This window comes from Balaenoptera musculus, chromosome 17 (genome assembly GCF_009873245.2).
Source record: "Balaenoptera musculus isolate JJ_BM4_2016_0621 chromosome 17, mBalMus1.pri.v3, whole genome shotgun sequence".
Lineage (NCBI taxonomy): Eukaryota > Metazoa > Chordata > Mammalia > Artiodactyla > Balaenopteridae > Balaenoptera > Balaenoptera musculus.
Window position 1 is genome coordinate 72,983,085 of NC_045801.1, and position 18,038 is coordinate 73,001,122.

General features: G+C 46.8%; 1 protein-coding gene across 1 annotated transcript in view; it reads right to left on the reverse strand.

The window, feature by feature from the left end:
• Positions 1 to 218: 218 nt before the first annotated feature.
• CHD7 (chromodomain helicase DNA binding protein 7) overlaps positions 219 to 18,038 on the reverse strand; it is a 118,728-nt gene continuing 100,908 nt past the window's right edge. The window contains 15 exon segments of the mRNA XM_036829850.1: positions 219 to 2,144; positions 3,451 to 3,555; positions 3,774 to 3,914; positions 4,958 to 5,179; positions 8,206 to 8,649; positions 8,878 to 9,105; positions 11,264 to 11,424; positions 12,190 to 12,852; positions 12,931 to 13,139; positions 13,363 to 13,591; positions 14,291 to 14,348; positions 14,508 to 14,580; positions 15,057 to 15,186; positions 16,523 to 16,626; positions 17,076 to 17,165. Coding sequence (XP_036685745.1) covers positions 1,194 to 2,144; positions 3,451 to 3,555; positions 3,774 to 3,914; positions 4,958 to 5,179; positions 8,206 to 8,649; positions 8,878 to 9,105; positions 11,264 to 11,424; positions 12,190 to 12,852; positions 12,931 to 13,139; positions 13,363 to 13,591; positions 14,291 to 14,348; positions 14,508 to 14,580; positions 15,057 to 15,186; positions 16,523 to 16,626; positions 17,076 to 17,165 — 3,808 coding nt within the window. The 3' untranslated portion in view covers positions 219 to 1,193.

Consider the following 18,038-nt stretch of genomic DNA (forward strand, 5'->3'; position numbering starts at 1 on the left):
TGGAGTGGAATTATGTCAAGGTAATGTGAGGTTTTTCTTCCAGTCTAGTCGGAAGACAATCAGTTTAGCATATTACTAACAGCTAATCTGGTATAGGAGGATATATCAAGAAACTGTACAAAGGCCAGAATGCTGTATTTGCATCTATTGCGAATACAAAAAATAGAGTGAAACCAGTTCCCCTACCCTACTACATTCTATAATTACATCTCTGCATATCATGGGTCACTTTTATTAAAAGCATCATTACTACAGTTGGCAGCAATTTACATTTTATCTTACATGATAGCAGTTTTCAAAGGAAAAAAAATAAAAGGACATCACAACAAAGAAAAACAATACATTTACAAAGTCATGTCTGTAAACTTCAAGGCTAGTTTAGAGCTGAGGTAATGCTGTTTTAGCTTGTGGCTAAAGTAACAAAGTCCTTTAATTTAAAAAAGGTACCTGATTCTCTCTTCTCTCACTCTTTATTTATTCATCTATTTATTTTGTTTATACCAGTGCATTACAAGACCACGAGACAATGGAACTGCAGTTCTGTCTGGCAAGAACCCTCCCAGTAGGTTAATTTCCAAAGGGACCCTTCACATTCAACAGCTGCCTTATTATTGCTGCGCCTCGGGACAGAGACGTTCACACTAAGGTGGAGATTGTCAGAGTGTATGGATGTGTGTGATGCGCAAGTGTGGGAACCCCCCGTGTAGTCAAAAAGGGAAACAAATGAGCAAGGATGATATGTATGGTAAATTTCATCTTGACCTTCACAGCAAAAAAATTAAAATTAAAAAATTAAATATATAACTTCATACTTCCTTTGAGCAGCACTTCCTTCCATTCGTGCCACTTGGTTACAAATTGCTCTTTATTATAATACCAATGGTACCAAAAGAAAAGGAAAGGGAAAAAAAAAAACAAAAAAGCAGAGCATTATGTAAGTTTCCTTAAAAAGACATGATCATCTCTCAAATTTCATCTCTCCTAGGGATAATAAATAATGCACTGCACAATACTTAATGACCAAGATACCTTTTGACACACCTGTATAACATGACTTGGACTTTTTTTTTTCTTTTGCTACACTATGTTACAGAACAGCTTATAAAACTAGGTATGAACATTAACTGTGAGTGTAAACAGTAGGACTACCACTTGTCAAAAGTTTTAAACACTTTAACTGGAACTGGTACTGGTTATCCATCATTTTCATTGTTTTCTATTTCGTCCCCCCCGTCGAGTGAGTCTAGCTCTTCGCCCTGTGCTATCTCGTCTTCTAAGACTGAGGACTCCGCCGTCTTGTCCAGGCTCTCCTCGGCGTCGCTGCCCTCGAGGGTCTCCTCTTCCGGAAAGGCGCCCCCCTCGGCCTTGTCGGGAGCCTTGTCGTCGCCGGAGCCCACGGCGTTCTGCAGCCCCGCCAAGGCGGGGAAGCCCGGCAGCGTCAATCCCCCCAGTCCCGGAGGTAGAAACATGGACGGGTAGAAGAGGCCCGGGGCCATGGTGGACAGCAGGAAGGGGTTGAAGGCGAGCGGGCTGGAGGGCAGGCCGGCCGGGGCAGTAGCAGCACCAACAGAGCCATTCGCGGAGTCCGGGCCCGGAACGGCGTCTGTGCTTTTCTCCGAGTCCTTGTTCTCGTCCTCGTTCTCGTTGCCCTTCTCCTCCGCTTTGCACGCGCCGTCTTCCGGCTCCGCGGGTCCGGCCGCGGCCGCCGTGTTGCCGGCGGCGGCGGCGGCAGCGGCGGCGGCGGCCGACAGCGGGGTGTTGAGCAGCCCGCCCAGCCCGAACATGCTGGGCAGGCCGGCCACGCCCGGCAGCACCAGGGGCAGCACGGCGGCCGGGTTCTTGGCGTCGCCTCCGGCGGCGGCGGCAGCGGCCGTGGCCGTGGCCAGTCCCGGAGGGAAGCCCATGAGGCCGGCCAGCTGCAGAGACTGGAGGTTCTGGAGGCTCTGCAGGCTCGTCAGGTCCATCCCAGCGAACAGGCTGTTCACCAACAGGGGGTTGATGCCCGACGTGGAGGCCACGGCCGCGGCCGCGGCAGCGGCGCGAGCGATTTCACTTTTGGGCCTCCGTCCCCGCCGGCTCGCCCCCTCTCCCCGCACCACGGGTCCAGTGAGAAGACGGTCAAACATCGACTCAGGAACGAAACCCTGAAAGGAAAGAAGGGGCAAACAGGGGCTATCAAAGCTGCGGAAGAAAACCTCATTTCCACGCGGGCCTTTGTGATGGACTGAACACTGACACTCGGAATGGAAGTACACAAGCAATATTTCCATTCTAAAAGCTCAAGGATCAGACCTCAGAAAGCAAAACTTCTCGTTTTTAGCATTACATAGCTCACGGAATTATGCTGAATTGCAGAAAAAAAATGTTAAAGGCTGCTCTATCGGTGAGGTAAATGTCAAGATATCTGCATCCATAGCTAACTCGAGAAATAGCACACCAGAAGGAAGTTGAAAACTATGGAAAATTTAATTAAAGTTATATTTTAGGATCTACCCTGGAGAAACAAAAACTCACGTTCACACAAAAACCTGTACATGAATGTTTATAGCAGTTCTACTCATAATTGTCAAAGTCTGAAAACAGCCCAGGTGTCCTTCCATGGGTGATGGGTAACAACACCCAGGGGTACATCCACACACAGAAGCCAGATCGGCAGCGAAACTTGTGACACATGGAACCACTTGGGTGAATCTCAATATGATGAGCGAAGGAAGCCGTCTCAAAAAGGGTACGTAATTTATGCTTCTGTTTAGGCGACATCCTCAAAAAGACAAAGCTCTAGGGATGGAGAACAGATCAGTGAGCGGTTGCCCTGGGCTAGGGGTGGGGACAGAGAATAATACAAAGGAATTTGGGCGAGTCACAGAACTGTCTGTATTCTGATTATGGTGGCCGTTCAAGAAACCATCCATGTGTGAAGACTGATAGAACTGTGTACCAAAAGAAAAATAAGCACTTTTACTGTATACTTTAAACAGACAAACAAAAAGAAATCAAGACTTTTAAACAAATTAATTTTAAAAAGAAATAGTGAAATTAATGCTTAGGCAGAACTGCTGTATTTTTTCATTTATTTTAAAATCAGAAATCACAGTTAATCTTAAGGATCTCAACCACCATAAATTCCATTCCACAGATGCTGTTAACCAGGTTTACCTGGGGCATTCCTCCCTGGAGCAAGTCTGCCTCTAAGACTGTGAATGTATATTTCTATACAATCCCTTTAAATCAGAGCTGTCAAATTAATCCACTTTGGTGGATTAATGACATATTGATACAAGGAATGATGATGTATTAATGATGTATGAAAATGATGCATTATGTCAACTCTTTTAAGCCAAGAATAAGTTATCATTGAATAATTAATGGCCCACAGAAAATAAAGAAAAATTCAGGAAAACAGTTTTGTACAGATACCTTTCTGGACAGAAAGGCAGAGTCTGTACTTACAGACTGCTTGACTATATCGGTCCAGTCTGGGGCAACTGCAAACTCGGGGTTTTCTTCCAGCCACCGGGGTAGATCCTTCATCGGAGGCGCCATAGCTCCACCCATCTAGGGAGAGGCATTCGGAAAATGATTTAGAAACAGACAAATTCTTCCCTCTCCCCCTCCCATCTGTATATCTACACATATACATACACAGATCATATAAATATACATGTATTCTGGAAGAAACATGATTCTTTTCCCCTATAAAAGATGTCAGAATAAAACACTTCTTTCTGGGAAAAGAAATCACATAGAGATCAATTCCCTTTCCCAATGTTTACCTTCTTCCCATTTCGTTTATTGACAACAGGCACCCTTTCTTCTCCTGTCAAAGTGTTTATATCCAATTTATTAGGGTTTCGACATCTGTGTCGTTTCTGTTTCGGTTTCTGAAATGAGGAAAACAGCACATCTGCATTCTTCTGCAAAAAAACAAAAACAACATATTTAATAAAATTGTACTTAGTACTTATTCTTTCCTATATAAATGACAAACAGAACAGTCAAGCCATTTTCAATTACTATGGAAGTTTCAAGAATCATTTTAATTACTAGAAACCATAGTTTCCTTTGAAAGGAAAGACTATTCTCTTTTTCCTTTACTTAAGGAACAAACTTAGAAGCGGAGAATACGGTTTTCCTTTTATCTCTCAATAACTTGCTTAAAATCTTTTCTTCAAATGTTTAACCAAGTCATGGTATTTGAAAAGGAAACTATGTCTGGTACCTCTGCTAATCTCTACTCAGAGACTTGAGTGGATACAGAGGTGATCTCACATCTACGACATGCGACTGTACATGAGAAGAAACAACCCAAGGGATAAAAGAGCCTTTGCAGGAGGGTGCATTCTGAGTGGCAGGAACTCAACAAGATAAAATGTAAACACTTAAGTTTTTAAAATTCAATCACATAAGTTATAGGGCGTAAAACATGTGCACAACTAGCTAGCAAGCAGTTTAAGGGACAAATCATCTGGAGATCCTGTCTCATGTTTAATAAATGGCACGAGTGTTAGTTGTTTAAGAAAGAAGCTAATAAAGTCTTGGGCTGTGTTAGGGGCTCAGATCTCTGCAGTAACAGCTTCCTAATATTCTGTGCTGGGCAGACTCAATCCAGAGGCCAATTAGAGCACGTTGGGGAGTGTTTTCCCAATAACGAGACCCCCCTGGAAACCACACCATGTGAAGAGTAACAGAAAAAAAATCACATCTATTTGGTGGGAGAAGGAAAAAGGAAATGCATACTAGGTGTCTTCAAATAACTACAAGGCTGCCCTTCACGTAGGACAGCCCTGAAGCTAGTTTCTCTAACATAGAATATACAGTGACAAAAGCTGGGAAACGTCCGAGATGACGAGACAGTCAAGCGAAAGGCAGAGGGACCAGGGATTTCTCCGTCGCGTGGGAGAAGGAAATGGACTGACTGAGCAAGAACCCTCCCAACTCCACACTCCGTGATACTCACTGGTACGTAACTTGGCATATCAACAGTGTAAGCGGGATGCAGCTTCAGCCATTCAACTAAGTCCTTATTTTTAGGGGCTTCTTCCCCCACCAGCCTAGTCCCATCTTCGAGATTTATAACAGGGATCCGCGTGTCTGGGTCCAGCTGTCCAGGAGAAGGAATGTTTCTTGTAGGTGGGGTCTCTATATCTTCTTCAAAAGCTTTGGTCACCTCAGCATCCTCCTGCAGAAAGTTGACAATGGTCGGAATTCTCACATGAAGAGAGAGATCCTGACAACATCCTAGCCCGAGGAGACGCTAGCCTAGCATAATGGATCTCTGCTCATAAAGGGGAAGAAAGTTACTTGAAACAATGGCAGTTTGGGAACAGCTATTCAATGAGAAGATGGAACGCGTATCATTCTTCACATTGTAGAATTAGTGATGGGATAGAAAACTGACAGTCCATCACCGCTCCACGTTTGAGATCTTAGGCAAGCCACTAGGGGCATGACACAGGCAGTGGAGTCTGAACCCGATATGCATGAAAGGTAGCCTCTCAATCTCTTTTGGGGATCCCTGGATAGCATCATTCAAGAAATTATAATTAAAGGAATGTTCCAAAAGCCAGTTTATACCTAGCTTTTTGGCACTCTGTGGTCAGTACACTTTTGTCGGTAGTACAATAGTTCATATTAGGCGTGTGTGGCAACACTGGGAAGATCAACTCTAACTGAAGTTGAGTTGGAGTTGAGACTCTACCATCGCCCAGCCACTCGTCCTCAAACTCTGTTATTTCAACCTGCAGACATCTTCAGTGAGGCCCATCTGTCCTTCCCTACTGTTCCCGCTTTGGCTCAGGTCTCCGTCACTGACCACCCGTATCACTGCATTACTCCTAAACGGTCTACCTGATTCTAGTTCCACCCTTCTTTAATCCAACCTCCACTCTGCTCAAAAATCATGTTACACCACTCCCCTGTTTAAGCTACTCTGATAGCTGAATCTGCATCACTTTCAGGATAAAATCCAAGTTCTTTAGCATAGCAATCACAGCCCTCTGTGATCTGCATCCTACCTTGTCGCCAAGGTCATCTCTGCTGAAGCTGCCTCCTCACCAAATTCCCTGGCCAGTAACTTTCAGTTCACCAGACATGATAGGCTCTCTCTGGCCTCAGTCCCTTTACACATGCTCTCCCCGCCCCCTCTTTTCAAATGACTTACCCCCATACAACCTTCAAAATTTCACCGAGGTATGACCAACTCCAGGGAAACTTCCCCATATGTTTCTCCCCATATCCTCCTCCTCCAGTCCCATGCTTCCTTTGGGTTTTCAAAGTACCCCAGGGACTTCTCAAAACAGTGATATGTTGTTATTTATCTGTCACCCATCTTCTACACTGAGTTCTCTGGTGCAAGCACCCGTTGGGCCTTTATTCTTCGCATCCCCGTGCCTGGCACAGGGCGGGGTTGGCTCTCACAACTTACTTACTTTTCACGGCTGCACAGTGGTCTCCAGTTTGAATGCTAACACAACACAAGATTTTGGTATCTGTCTTGTTCCACACAAGTAACCTTGCCGACCTCTATACCTCTTCACTACTCAGTTTATTTACAGACCAATCAGCATTCTCCTTGTATTTTATGTGCACGCACATAACCCTCTATAATACCAAATGAGGAATTCCCAAATTCCAACAGATAGGAGTTAAAAAAAAAATTAAAAAAATAAAGATAAAAATACATTCTCTTAACATCTGTTAGGAGTTTTGAGCCAGGTTGCTAAATATGACTTTAGGGAAAAAAACAATAAATTCCTAGGGACAGCTTAAAATATGTGAATGAATAAAGTCAGCCATAAGTTTAATACAGGGTGTACAACTACAATAGGAAACAGCACTTGGTCGCACTGACTGTTAACCCCTGACGCTGGGTCCACAGACAAACGTGAGATTCAAATTGAAAGACAGTAAATGAAGCCGTGTGTGAGCTGCAGAAACTCCCAATTTGTTGATGTTTGTTCAGTGAACAAAACCTATCAAAGCATCACGGTGGTTCCCAGCAGGAAGCTAATGGCTGGCGATGCCACTTTGGGGACCACACACCTAGAAATGGCGTTTTAACTTAGGGAAAAAACAATCACAGCTGATCCATTGTGAGGTGTATTTTTCAAGATTCTAGAAGCAGTCAGATGATCAACAAAAATGACCATTACTACCACTGGTACATTCGTAATGAGTTTTGAAAATTACCTTTTAACCACCCGGATGCTTCTGGTTTAATCAGACCCCACTAGGGGGCAAGTTTCAGTGAAGGCTATTTTGTCACTTCGAGACTCTAACTTGACCACGCCTTCCCTACTCTTTTATTAAGTTTCCTCTAAATTCAAGAAGTAAAAAATGGGGAAATAATAATAGGAATGAAGTAAGGAAAAACATATTGAAACAAACGTCTCCCCTCGGTGTTTCCCAAACTGTGTCCCGCCGCCCAGGGGATGGGCCTGCCGCGGGCATCCCATCTCCTTGGGCATGAGCTCCAGCACCTCTGTGCTGATTTGGGTTTCACATCCAAAGGCTTACAGTATCTTGTACCAATTTTAGTGCTTTAAAAAGACTTCGTGTAATCAGGTTCTCTGGGGTAAAACCTCATCGTTAGTTGGGCGGCACTTTTTTAGGTGAGTGGTTGAAGCGGATTAAGGAAGAGAGTTATTTTGATTACACTGCACTCATTTCCTTTGAATTGAAGAAGAAAATGACAAAATCCACTGACACACATATTTCTTGCAAACCTAAACTAGCACAGACCTCAATTCAGTTGAGATTTTTAAAATATCTGCTTCCGGAGGCAAGAGGATTTGCAATCGCTAGCTTTGCATGCGAACACAAATCTTAAGTCTGAAACTGAACAAATCTAATAAACGCCAGGCCCCAAACAGATGGATACTTTTAAGAGCAGAAGCTTTTTCCACCTCGAGGGTTCAGAGGTAACGATCACAGGCTCAGAAGAACATGTTTTTGTTTTGGGCTAGTCTTCCGAGAGTGATCAATATATTAGGATCTTGGGAAGAGTAAATCCTCAAGCTACCCATGGTTCAGGCCGAGTGATCTGCGTCAACGCTCAACACAGTTTTCCGGCTCAGAACCACGACTCTGTCCGTCGCGACTCCTCCTTTAGCGGAAGGGGCCGGCTTTCGCGCCCCGGAGTGGGCAGCAGAGCCGGGACCCGGGCTGCCAGCGCGGGCACGCGGGGGGAGCCAGCCCTGGACTTACTGCACTCAATGACGTCCGTTTGTGGCTCATGAACAGCAGGTCGAGGCCCTCCACGTTTTTCCTCCTTCCCCGCCTCCTCTTCACGGGAGGCTCTCCGTCCGCGAGGGAGCCGTTGAGCAGATGCCTGGCGGGCGTGCGGGACAGGCCCGCCTGGAGCAGCTCCATCTGGGTCTTAAAGGCATCAGACATGGGCGCCGAGACATTAGGCAAGATAAACTTTGAAGTCAGAGATGAAAAACTTGAGGTAGAGCTTGCTGCCTCTCTCGAGGCCTTTGATAAATCGACAACTTTCTCTTGTCCGTTTTCCGAGACCACCTGATTCTCCCGCAGCTGGGCAACCATCTCCATGAGGTTTCGCCGCTTGGCAGCTCTTTCGGCCTCGATTTCGATCTTTCTCCTCCTCCTCCTCCGCTGGCGAGGGACGGAGAGGTTGAGGGCGTCTTCCTGTTGAGAAATCCCAACACAAGAGTGAGCCAAAACCGCACCTGCTGCACGGGCTGGCTCGCGGACACCAGGCACGAGAAGCTTAAGGAATTAAACATCCGAGGCTGCTGAACGGAGCTGAGGAGACAGCAGCCTTCTCATTGCTCAGCAGGACCAGTGACCACGAGCTTCCACACTGAGTCAAGGGAGCTCATCTTTAAGCGGCACCAGCAAAGCGCCCTAACTGACCTTGGACAACTGCGGGGAAGTGGTGAGGTCCTCGCTGCCGCTGATGCTCGCCTGGCCCACCATGGAGAGCTCGGCCAGGCTCCTCTTCTGCAGGGGACTGTCGGCGGTGGGGGGCGTGTAGCCGGGGATGAGGCCCTGGAAATCAAACATCTGGCGCCTATTTACCGGCCATTTGCCTTTCAACACTGCTTCACAGATGTTGTCTAATCGGTTTATCATTACTCGATCCTGGAGGGAGAAGAAAAGTCACACGAAACTGTAACAAAGACCTGGTGAAAATTACGAGATAAATACATCCACTGAGACACTGAAGAGCAGAAAAGGCTTAAAAGCAGACGGGGCGGGCGAAAAGCAAAAGTAAACAAAAAGCAAACAAGCATGGAAATAAACCACACCCACCAGAACCACTTTACTCTGGTGTGAGGTCTGAAGGTGGCCGCAACACATAAGACTCAGCATTTTTCAATTACGAAGAATGAATCACATAAACGAGAGAACGTTACATAACCACCACCTCTAAGATGTCCCCATGTTTTTACAAGTAACTGTTGTGTAGGCTAAAGATTGTTGGTGCACGTCAGCAGGTGACAATGGAAGCCTGCAGTCAGCTTCTCGACGCTCTGCTGCTTCAGTCCCCAGGCTGGACCGCAGCCTGTCCCAGGAAGTGGGACATCATTAGCGTCACTATTAATAAAGTTCAGCATTACGAATGGGCACCAACCTAGGAACACCTAATGAGTGTCAATTTGCGTCTCCCACCTATTATCACTTCGAGTTTCATTGAAGCGTATACTTTAAAAATTTCTAATTACAGCTCTTAGACCCAGTTTCCATAGATTAAAAGCCTGCTACTATAGACCTTTCGGCTTACCTGGGAAGCTGCCTTCTCAACTCAATAAGGGAGACTAGCAAAACGGAGGAAATAAGGGAGCATACAGAGGAAAAAAAAATGTCTCCGATAGTATACTCTTCAGTTAAAAATTTCACATTGTTTCTTTCACAACTAACACTGTGGGAGAGCAGCCTGGGGATGAGTCGTCGGAAGCCTTTTTTGTGTTGTTTGTTTTAAACCAGACAGCGCTGTTAGGGTGATTAGGATGATTATCTCCCCACCCTGAGAAACAGACCCAAATTACATAGGAATTCATTATAAAATTATGCCAGTTAGCCAAAAAAGTAATTTCTACTTTGCTTTTGGTTATAGATAACTACATTTGGAATTATCTCATAATGTATTCGAGCAAATGGGTCAACGCCCACCCTCTCCCCAGTTCAGAAGATTACAGGGTTCCAAATGTATGAAGTTGTCTTAAATCTGAAAGTTCTGCTTCAGGATTTAAAAAAAAAACCAAAACACACAGTTTTAAAGACCACACAGGTTCCCTCGGGCATTGTTGTCGGGATTACAAAATGGTACAATGGCTATGGAAAACAGTACAGATGTTCCCCCCAAAATTAAAAATAGAACCATCACATGATCCAGCAATACTACTTATGGGGTATGTTTCCAAAAGAAACGAAAGCAGGGTCTCAAAGAGATATTAGTACATTCACATTTACAGTAGCACCATAGTAAGCCAAGAGGAGGAAGGTACCCAAATGTCCCAATGATGGATGAATGGATAAAGAAAATGTGGTATATACACACGATAGAATATTATTCAGCCTTAAAGCAGAAGGAAATCCTGTTACATGCTTTGACACAGAGGGACCTTGAGGACATTACACTAAGTGAAATAAGCCAGTCACAAAAGAACTAGTACTGTATGATTCCACTTATATGAGCTATCTAAGCTAAAGTGGTCAAGTTCACAGAAACAAAGTAGAATAGTAGTTGTCTAGGGGCAGTGGGGCAGGGGAGTTGATCTACAGGAAAGGAGTTTCAGTCTTGCAAGATAAAGTCCTGGGGGTCTCTTTTACAACAACCTGAAAATATTTAACTCCACGCAACTACACACTTAAAAACAGTCAAGATTGTAAATTTCATGGTATGTGTTTTTTACCACAACAAAAAATTCTTTTTAAAAAAGATTCACACATTTTATTTTGTCAGATGGGTGAGTCTTTTGAAACAATAATCCACAGACTGTACTAGACAAATAATCTAAAAAACCGCGAGGAACCAAAGATCCTTATAAACAGTTCTTTTTTCTTATTCGCTTTGCTTCCTGGCACCTTTCCTATCCTATTTAAAAAGTATTCCACAGAATTTTTTCTTTGGGCTTCCCCAGATCATTCTTTTAAAAATACAAGAAAAATCTACAATCTTCATACACTGTGTCAGAGTTTACCTTAAAATTAGTTGAAAAATCAAAGCTAGACTGATTTCCTCCACCCTATTCTTTTTTGGTCACCAAAACAACAGCAACAACAAAACCCCACCAACCTTAGGCCAAAATGAGAAGGCAAACGTTCTTTCATGAAGGAGCTGAGCTACGGACGGATCTCCATCCTCCATGTAGAATCCGTCTCGGGTCTCATCCCTAGCAGTGCTCATGGAAGCATTGCTCTCTTCATCAAAATTCTTCCCTCTCGAGACAGTTCCTGCTGAGAAATGAGTTAATGTGCATCACTCACAACTAGCATATCGCTGAAAAGGGACTGTAGAAAAGACATGATTTAATATCTGAATGCTGATGAGCTCCATTTTATCGAGTACCTACTACGGCTACAGTGGTATTAGGCATGTTACAAATCTTGTTGCTTAAAGCTTGCAAGGGCCGTTTCACATAGATGGTGTTATTCCTGTTTTACAGATGAGGAAGTAGAGGCTTAGGGACGTTACGTCACTAGTCGTCAGGCATCCTGCGAACAAGTCTCGCAGGAGGCTGAATGACAGCCAAGCCTCTGAGCCGGCAGGGCTTCTGTTCCTCCACCAGGAAAAGGTCTATTGCGTTGGCCACAGTTCCGAGCCGCAGCTCCGGCAGAAAAGTACAAGGCGGCACTTCATTTTTCCTTCGTGGCAGGTACGGCAACCTACCTGGGACTCAGGAAGAGAACTGGTTCTTCCCAGATTCTACTCCCACCCTTTACTTCGGAATGAAAAATTAAGCATCATTTGTTTTAAAATTGTTAGTGTCTGTAAAACCCTCCTGGGAAGTTAAGTCGTTCGAAATAGCATACTTACACATTGTATCAGAGCAAAACGTACATCTAGGCATAACCTGACACTATTCCTTCACAGAAGGAAATGTACACTCATCACCTTTAAAACGACCCCCCCAAAAAAAAGAGCACTGGTCACATGACAGGAAGACCAGGAAGACACCTGCGGGGATGGGGTCAGGAGAGGCCGGAAGGGCCAGGAGTTACCTTCGGGCTGGGAAGACTCTTCCGACTTGTCATCGTCCTCCAGCTTTTCCTCTTCGTCCTCCTCGGAACCCTTTTCTGAAATGGACTTGGGCCCCGTGTCCGCACCGACCTCCACCCCTCTCGGCTCGCTCTTCCCGGCGCCGGGCTCGGCCTCGCGGTCCTGCTTCCGGTCCTTCCCGCCGCCCTCGGCCTCCTCCTCCTCCTCCTTCTCCTCGGCCTCCCCCGCCTCCCCGGCCTTGGCCTCGGCCCCTCCCGCCTTCTCCTCCTGGCCCGGGGCGGCGGCGGGGGCGGCGGCGGCGGCGGCGGGCGTCTGGCCAAAGCCCAGGGCCAGCGCGCTCAGGGCCGGGGCGCCGGCCGCCCCTCGAGTCTGGGCGAAGGTTTTGTGCGCGTCCAGGAAGGAGAGCTCGGGGTCGTTGAGGATGTGGTAGTCCGTGCGGCTGACCCCGTGCTTGGCGGCGCCCACCAGCAGGTCCCGGTCGTGCCTGCCGCACTCCCACCACTCGGGCAGGTCCAGGCTGGGCTGGCAGAGCCGGAGCCGCTCGGCCAGCTGCGGGTGGCGCAGCACCTGCTCGCGGATCTTCCGCAGCAGCTCGATGCGGTACAGGGTGCGCGAGGCGCGCTCCTCCGTGATGGGCTCGATCGCCGAGGGCAGGTCGGGCGGCTCTGCGGCAGGGGGAGCGCGTGTCACCCGAGGGCGCCCGCCCCGCCCCCGCCCCGCTGTTCCGTGCCCGGCGAACCTACCGCCATCTGGCTTGGCGGGCACGCGACACACCCGCCGGCACATGGCCACGAAGCAGCTGAAGTACTTCTCCAGACTCTCATCGGACTTCTTGTCAAGCCTGGCAAAGGCTCGGAATTGGTTCCAGTCGAACTGCTGTTTCGCCGGGTCAAAAATAACCCCAAACGTGGACACCACGCGGTAGAAGTCCGCCTCTTCCCGTCTCGTCCACCTGTCAGAAAGGAGACGTTAGCCGGACTCGGGCTGCGTAAAAAGGCTTCACGTTTATTACTGCTTTTTCTCGTTTGCCCTGAACTTAATTCACAGGGCTTGTCTCTTTCTGGGGGGGCCGCTTTGACGGCGGTTATCTTGCCTGCGATGCCTGCCTCCCGCGGGTGGAGAAGAGCGGAGGAGAGGGCAGGGTACCAGGCGACGGTAAACCCTCGGAAACTCACTTCTGCCGTTTCTCCGATATGATAGCCTCCCTTTCAGCTTCCAGGGCCCGCACTTCCTCCCGGGGCCGCCGTCTCCGCCGGTCGGTCTTCATCAGGGCCTCCTGCCTCATCTGCTGCCTTTTATAGCTGCGCTGATAGGCGGTAATGAGCCTGCGCAGACGGGTGGTCAGGGTCGAGGTATTGGGCCAGTAGAGCTGGCCTAACTCAGCGCTGCCCTCGCTGTGCTTGCCTGGGGAATCGAAGAGAAGGTGTCTGAACGTGTAGCCATAACCTCGCCATACACGGGGTTTCCCAGCAAAACGAGATGACTCGCTAACGTTCAAATGGCAGCGTGGGAAAGGGCATCGTAGTGCTCTCGTTTTTAAAATACAAATAAGGAGTGATGTTAGTGTGGAACTTGTAAACCATTTCTTTCTCAGCTCCTTAGGGGTAAAAAACCCAAGGTCATACGTCAGTCCTACATAAAGAAACATACTCTGTGCCGCAAACTACAGGATAAGGGTGCTCTCCTGTAATGTGATAATCTTGAACGTAAAAAACAATCACATAATTGTTAGCTAATGATCTTACATTAGGAAAAAAGGGTAGTAGTGTCTCAATAAACTGGCAGTATTTCAGATACTTAACAAATGCCCTGTTTTTAAGAGCTGTATTTCTAAAGATGCTTAGAAGTTTTCACTACCTGATTTGAAACATAAATATGTAAATTATCTTAATCCAAAAAATAGTTATTTTATCAAAGAAATTCAACAGAATGAAAAACCGAGAATAAACAGGCATTAGAATCCTTCACAAAAGAGATGAGTCAGCACAGATGAAGCGGCACTTGAAGACACCGCCGTGGTGAAGCGGCAGCAGGTCCAGCCGCAAGGCAAGGCCTGCACCCCACTCTTCAGCCCTGCTCCCCCCGGCTTTCAGGGAGTCATACCTGGGCCGCGTATTTCCATGGGTTCTTCCTTATCTTCTGGAGGAGAATTTGCAAATTCCTCAAAAGCAAAGCGAGAAAGAGAAATTATTTTAATTTGGGGTTTTATTTTGCTTTTATCTTTTAAAGGAAAGGCCATTATCTATAAAGTTTAACAAGTCTTATATGAGCATATAATATTTTACTGGTGCCGTAAAAGTCCATGTACTCAAGTTCTTACATCTATTTCATCCTTGAACGGCGTTCTGGTTGGTTTATATTCTGGGTCTTCATCTTCTCTATCAAATTCTCCCCTATATAAAATTTTAAAAAATGTTTAAATCACACTGATTAGCAAGAGAGTGAAGGAGAGAGTAACAACCCGCCTGATGCTACTTTGAATTCTGAGTCTGACATCCAAAGCGACTCTGTCGGTATTCAAAGCGTGCAGCCATGAGGGGCAGGGTGTGTGTGTGTGTGTGTGTGTGTGTGTGTGTGTGCGTGTGTGTGTGTGTGTGTGTGCGCGCGTGTGTGCGCGCGTATGTGTGTGTGCGTGTGTTGGGGGGCGGGGGGTTGTCATCATTTGGAAAAGACAGACAAGTTGCAGATTATCTAGATCATATATTGTGTTTAAATAGTCATTATGATATATAAACAGACTACACTGGTAAACATCACTTAAGTCCAAATCAGATGCAATGTAATGCACAGTGCCGTGTAAGAACTGAACCCTGCCAGTAGATGTGACACTGACATAAAGTTTATTAAAATTTTAAAATGTCCTTCTTACCCGTCACCGCCATCTGCTAGCATGTCTGTTCCTCTCTGCTCGGCAGCGATGGCCTTGGCATCGGGCATACCAACTCGTTCCAGGAAGCACAGCGCGGGGTCAGCTCGCATGGAATTGTACTTCTCGTACCCTGTGCCGTCCCACCGGCCCACAGAGGACACACAAGGAAACAACGAAAGCCCATCACTCACAGAATCACGAGCACGGCCGCCTCACCCGTGGCTCTCGATTGAGATGACATTTTATGTTGTATTTAAACGAACCGGGCTGTATGTAGTAGCCTATTCTATGGAACACTTATCCCGGGGCAGATTTGGAGGGGGAGGAGGGGGCCAGGTTACATCAGGGATGTTATCAGAATGACTGCAAATACTAACGGAAAACAGGTTCAGAATAACTGCAAGATGCCTGGGAAGATGTCTGACCCTACTGTCCCCAAGATCTAATTTTGCTTGGCATTAAAAGGCTTCGTAATGTTCTTCTGTGACCTCTGCAGTGGTCCACCCCACCCTCCCTGGGAACAGCTTCAGTCCTGCAGGAACATGCACCGCCGGCTGAAACATCCCTGTCTACGTCAGGCCAGCGAACCTGTCTTATTAGGTTTAGGATGATGCGTGTCAGTAAGATGGCACTGTTCCCTCTATGGTTTTCAGACTGCAGCTTGCTTTCTGACTGCCCAAGCTGACTAGATGGAAGGTGGCAGATCCCAACAATGCACTGCGGGAAGATGATTTTTAGGCTGCGCTCACAGAACACGGCTGTGGTACGGAGGCAGAACAGCACAATTCAATTAGGATGTGTTACTACCACACCCCGCTCCTAACTGCTGTAGAGCCGCAAGCCAAACTGTAATCATGAAAGGTTTTATAAGCCATCATTCTCCCCTTTAGTCAGGCTGGGCTGCTGAGAATACCTCCACGACCTCCAGAGACTCGGGATTATAATCAGGAATCGTTCACTGTATACATCATGCCAGTTCTGCATCCCCAGCCTTTCAAAGTTAACAAGGCTGCATCCCACTCAGGGGAGCCACGAGTTCTCGGCACTGACATTTGTGAAATATTGCTTGGAACAAAGCCCAGGAGGCACTTGTACAGATTAATAGCAGAGGTTAAGCCCACCGTCCACTTTGACACGGGCTGGCAGAGCTCGCAAGGGGAGCCATGCTGGAAGCAAAGTTTAGGGAGAGCTATAGGACAACTTGGCTATTATTAAAACAAATATGGCTTGGGTTTTATTTACAGCCAAGAAAGAAATGTTTTCTTCTCAAATACTCAACAAACATTCAAAAACAGCATCTGATATTTACAGTTCATATTAGATTTTTAGTACAGGAAATGGTAGACGCCAAGAGTCCTTTGGAACTATCCTCATTAATATTATGACTTTGGAAAGAGAATGCAAAGAGCTCTAAATAAAGACAAAGCCACACGGTCAAGATGTGGTCCAACAGAGACGCCCCTTACCGTGCTTGAACACTCCAATCAGGAGGGACTTATCAGCTTCCTTATCCCACCAATCTGTGGGGACTTCCGCGTGGAAAGGCTCAGGTATCCACACATCAGCTTCACTACAAAGACAACCGTTTACGTGATATTTAAAACAAATCCCAGTATTAAAAAAGAATGCCAAGGGACGAACACAGCCCGCGCCCCCTTCCCACAAGCACCTGAGCATCGTGGGGTGGGGTGGGGCTGGGGGCGGCGTGAGCAAAGGTTAAAAGGGCAGAAGTCGGCCGCGTCCTACCAGGACCAGAGGTGAACTTTACCACGCAGGGCCCCATTCTAAAGGTCAGCTCAGAACACCGGTCATTTAGTTCACACCTTTTCGTACGTCCACACATACATACGAACAGGCTTTTCCCGATTCTCATCACGTCCCCAGGCTGGTAGGGCAAACAACTGCTCTCGAGACGCAAAAAGGGAGAGGCGCCACCGATGGTTGACGGAGGTTCGAGGCGCGCTCCGACCGCCCGGATCATCGCCGAGGGGAACGGGGTGAACGTGGGCTCATACCAACCTTGAGTCGGCGCCCTCTAGGATCTTCTCCGCCTGGTCTCCTATCACTTCTTGTCTCAGGTAGTACAGCATGCGGACACGCAGCAGGACCCTGGAGAGGAAGACAGAGGGGGGGAGAAGTTCTTAACTTCAGGACTGTTTGCCAACAGTGGCTTCTGGCAGCTGCGGCTGTTCATCCATCATCCTGCCAAGGCTGATTAGCCATGCTGTATGGTAGGCTTGAAGCGTGACAGATGGTGGCACATAATCACCTCTGTGTGGTGCTTTCTGCTAGCTTCCAGCAGGCCTGCCTGGCAACCACCCCCCCCTGCACAGAGAGGGCCGGAGCTCAGCCCGGCCCGGGCACACTTCATGGAGTCTACCTAGTGCAGCTTGGGAAGTTTAGACACGTCGCCCACCACTGCCTCTGAAGTATCGAAGCGAGTTTGTAAACAACAGAGCAGATGGCTTTCAGTAACTGTTCTGCTTCATTATCTCATAAAATTTCCTCAGCTGCTGCCTTCATGCCATTTTTGGAAGCACATCAGAAGTTGTAGGAATAAACGAGATATAAAATCTGGTTTTACTACCTTACAATAAACCCTCAATATGGAATGTCAGGTTTTTCAGATTATACAACTTTGCTTCCGAGAAAGGAAGATGGTGGTGGCAGTGGATCCTCACGTTTCCCCCTTAAGGAACAGCAACCGTTTTTTATTCCTTCTAGCTTATATTACCTGGAAGCCTAAGTTGTAGCTTAACAAATAATAATAAAACATCACAAAGGAGATTAAAATGTGTCCAATTCACTGGAGTTCCTAGTCATTTTCAAGGAATCAGTTTTTAAAAAGTCATGGAATTCTAGGAACCAGAGTTTTGATCTCACGTGGATTTCCTCAATGGCGTAAACCTAATTCTTTCAATAATGCCCACCTGGTAAATCCCCAAGGGCCTGTCTACTCCAAGTCTAGCATCTCCTGCTGGA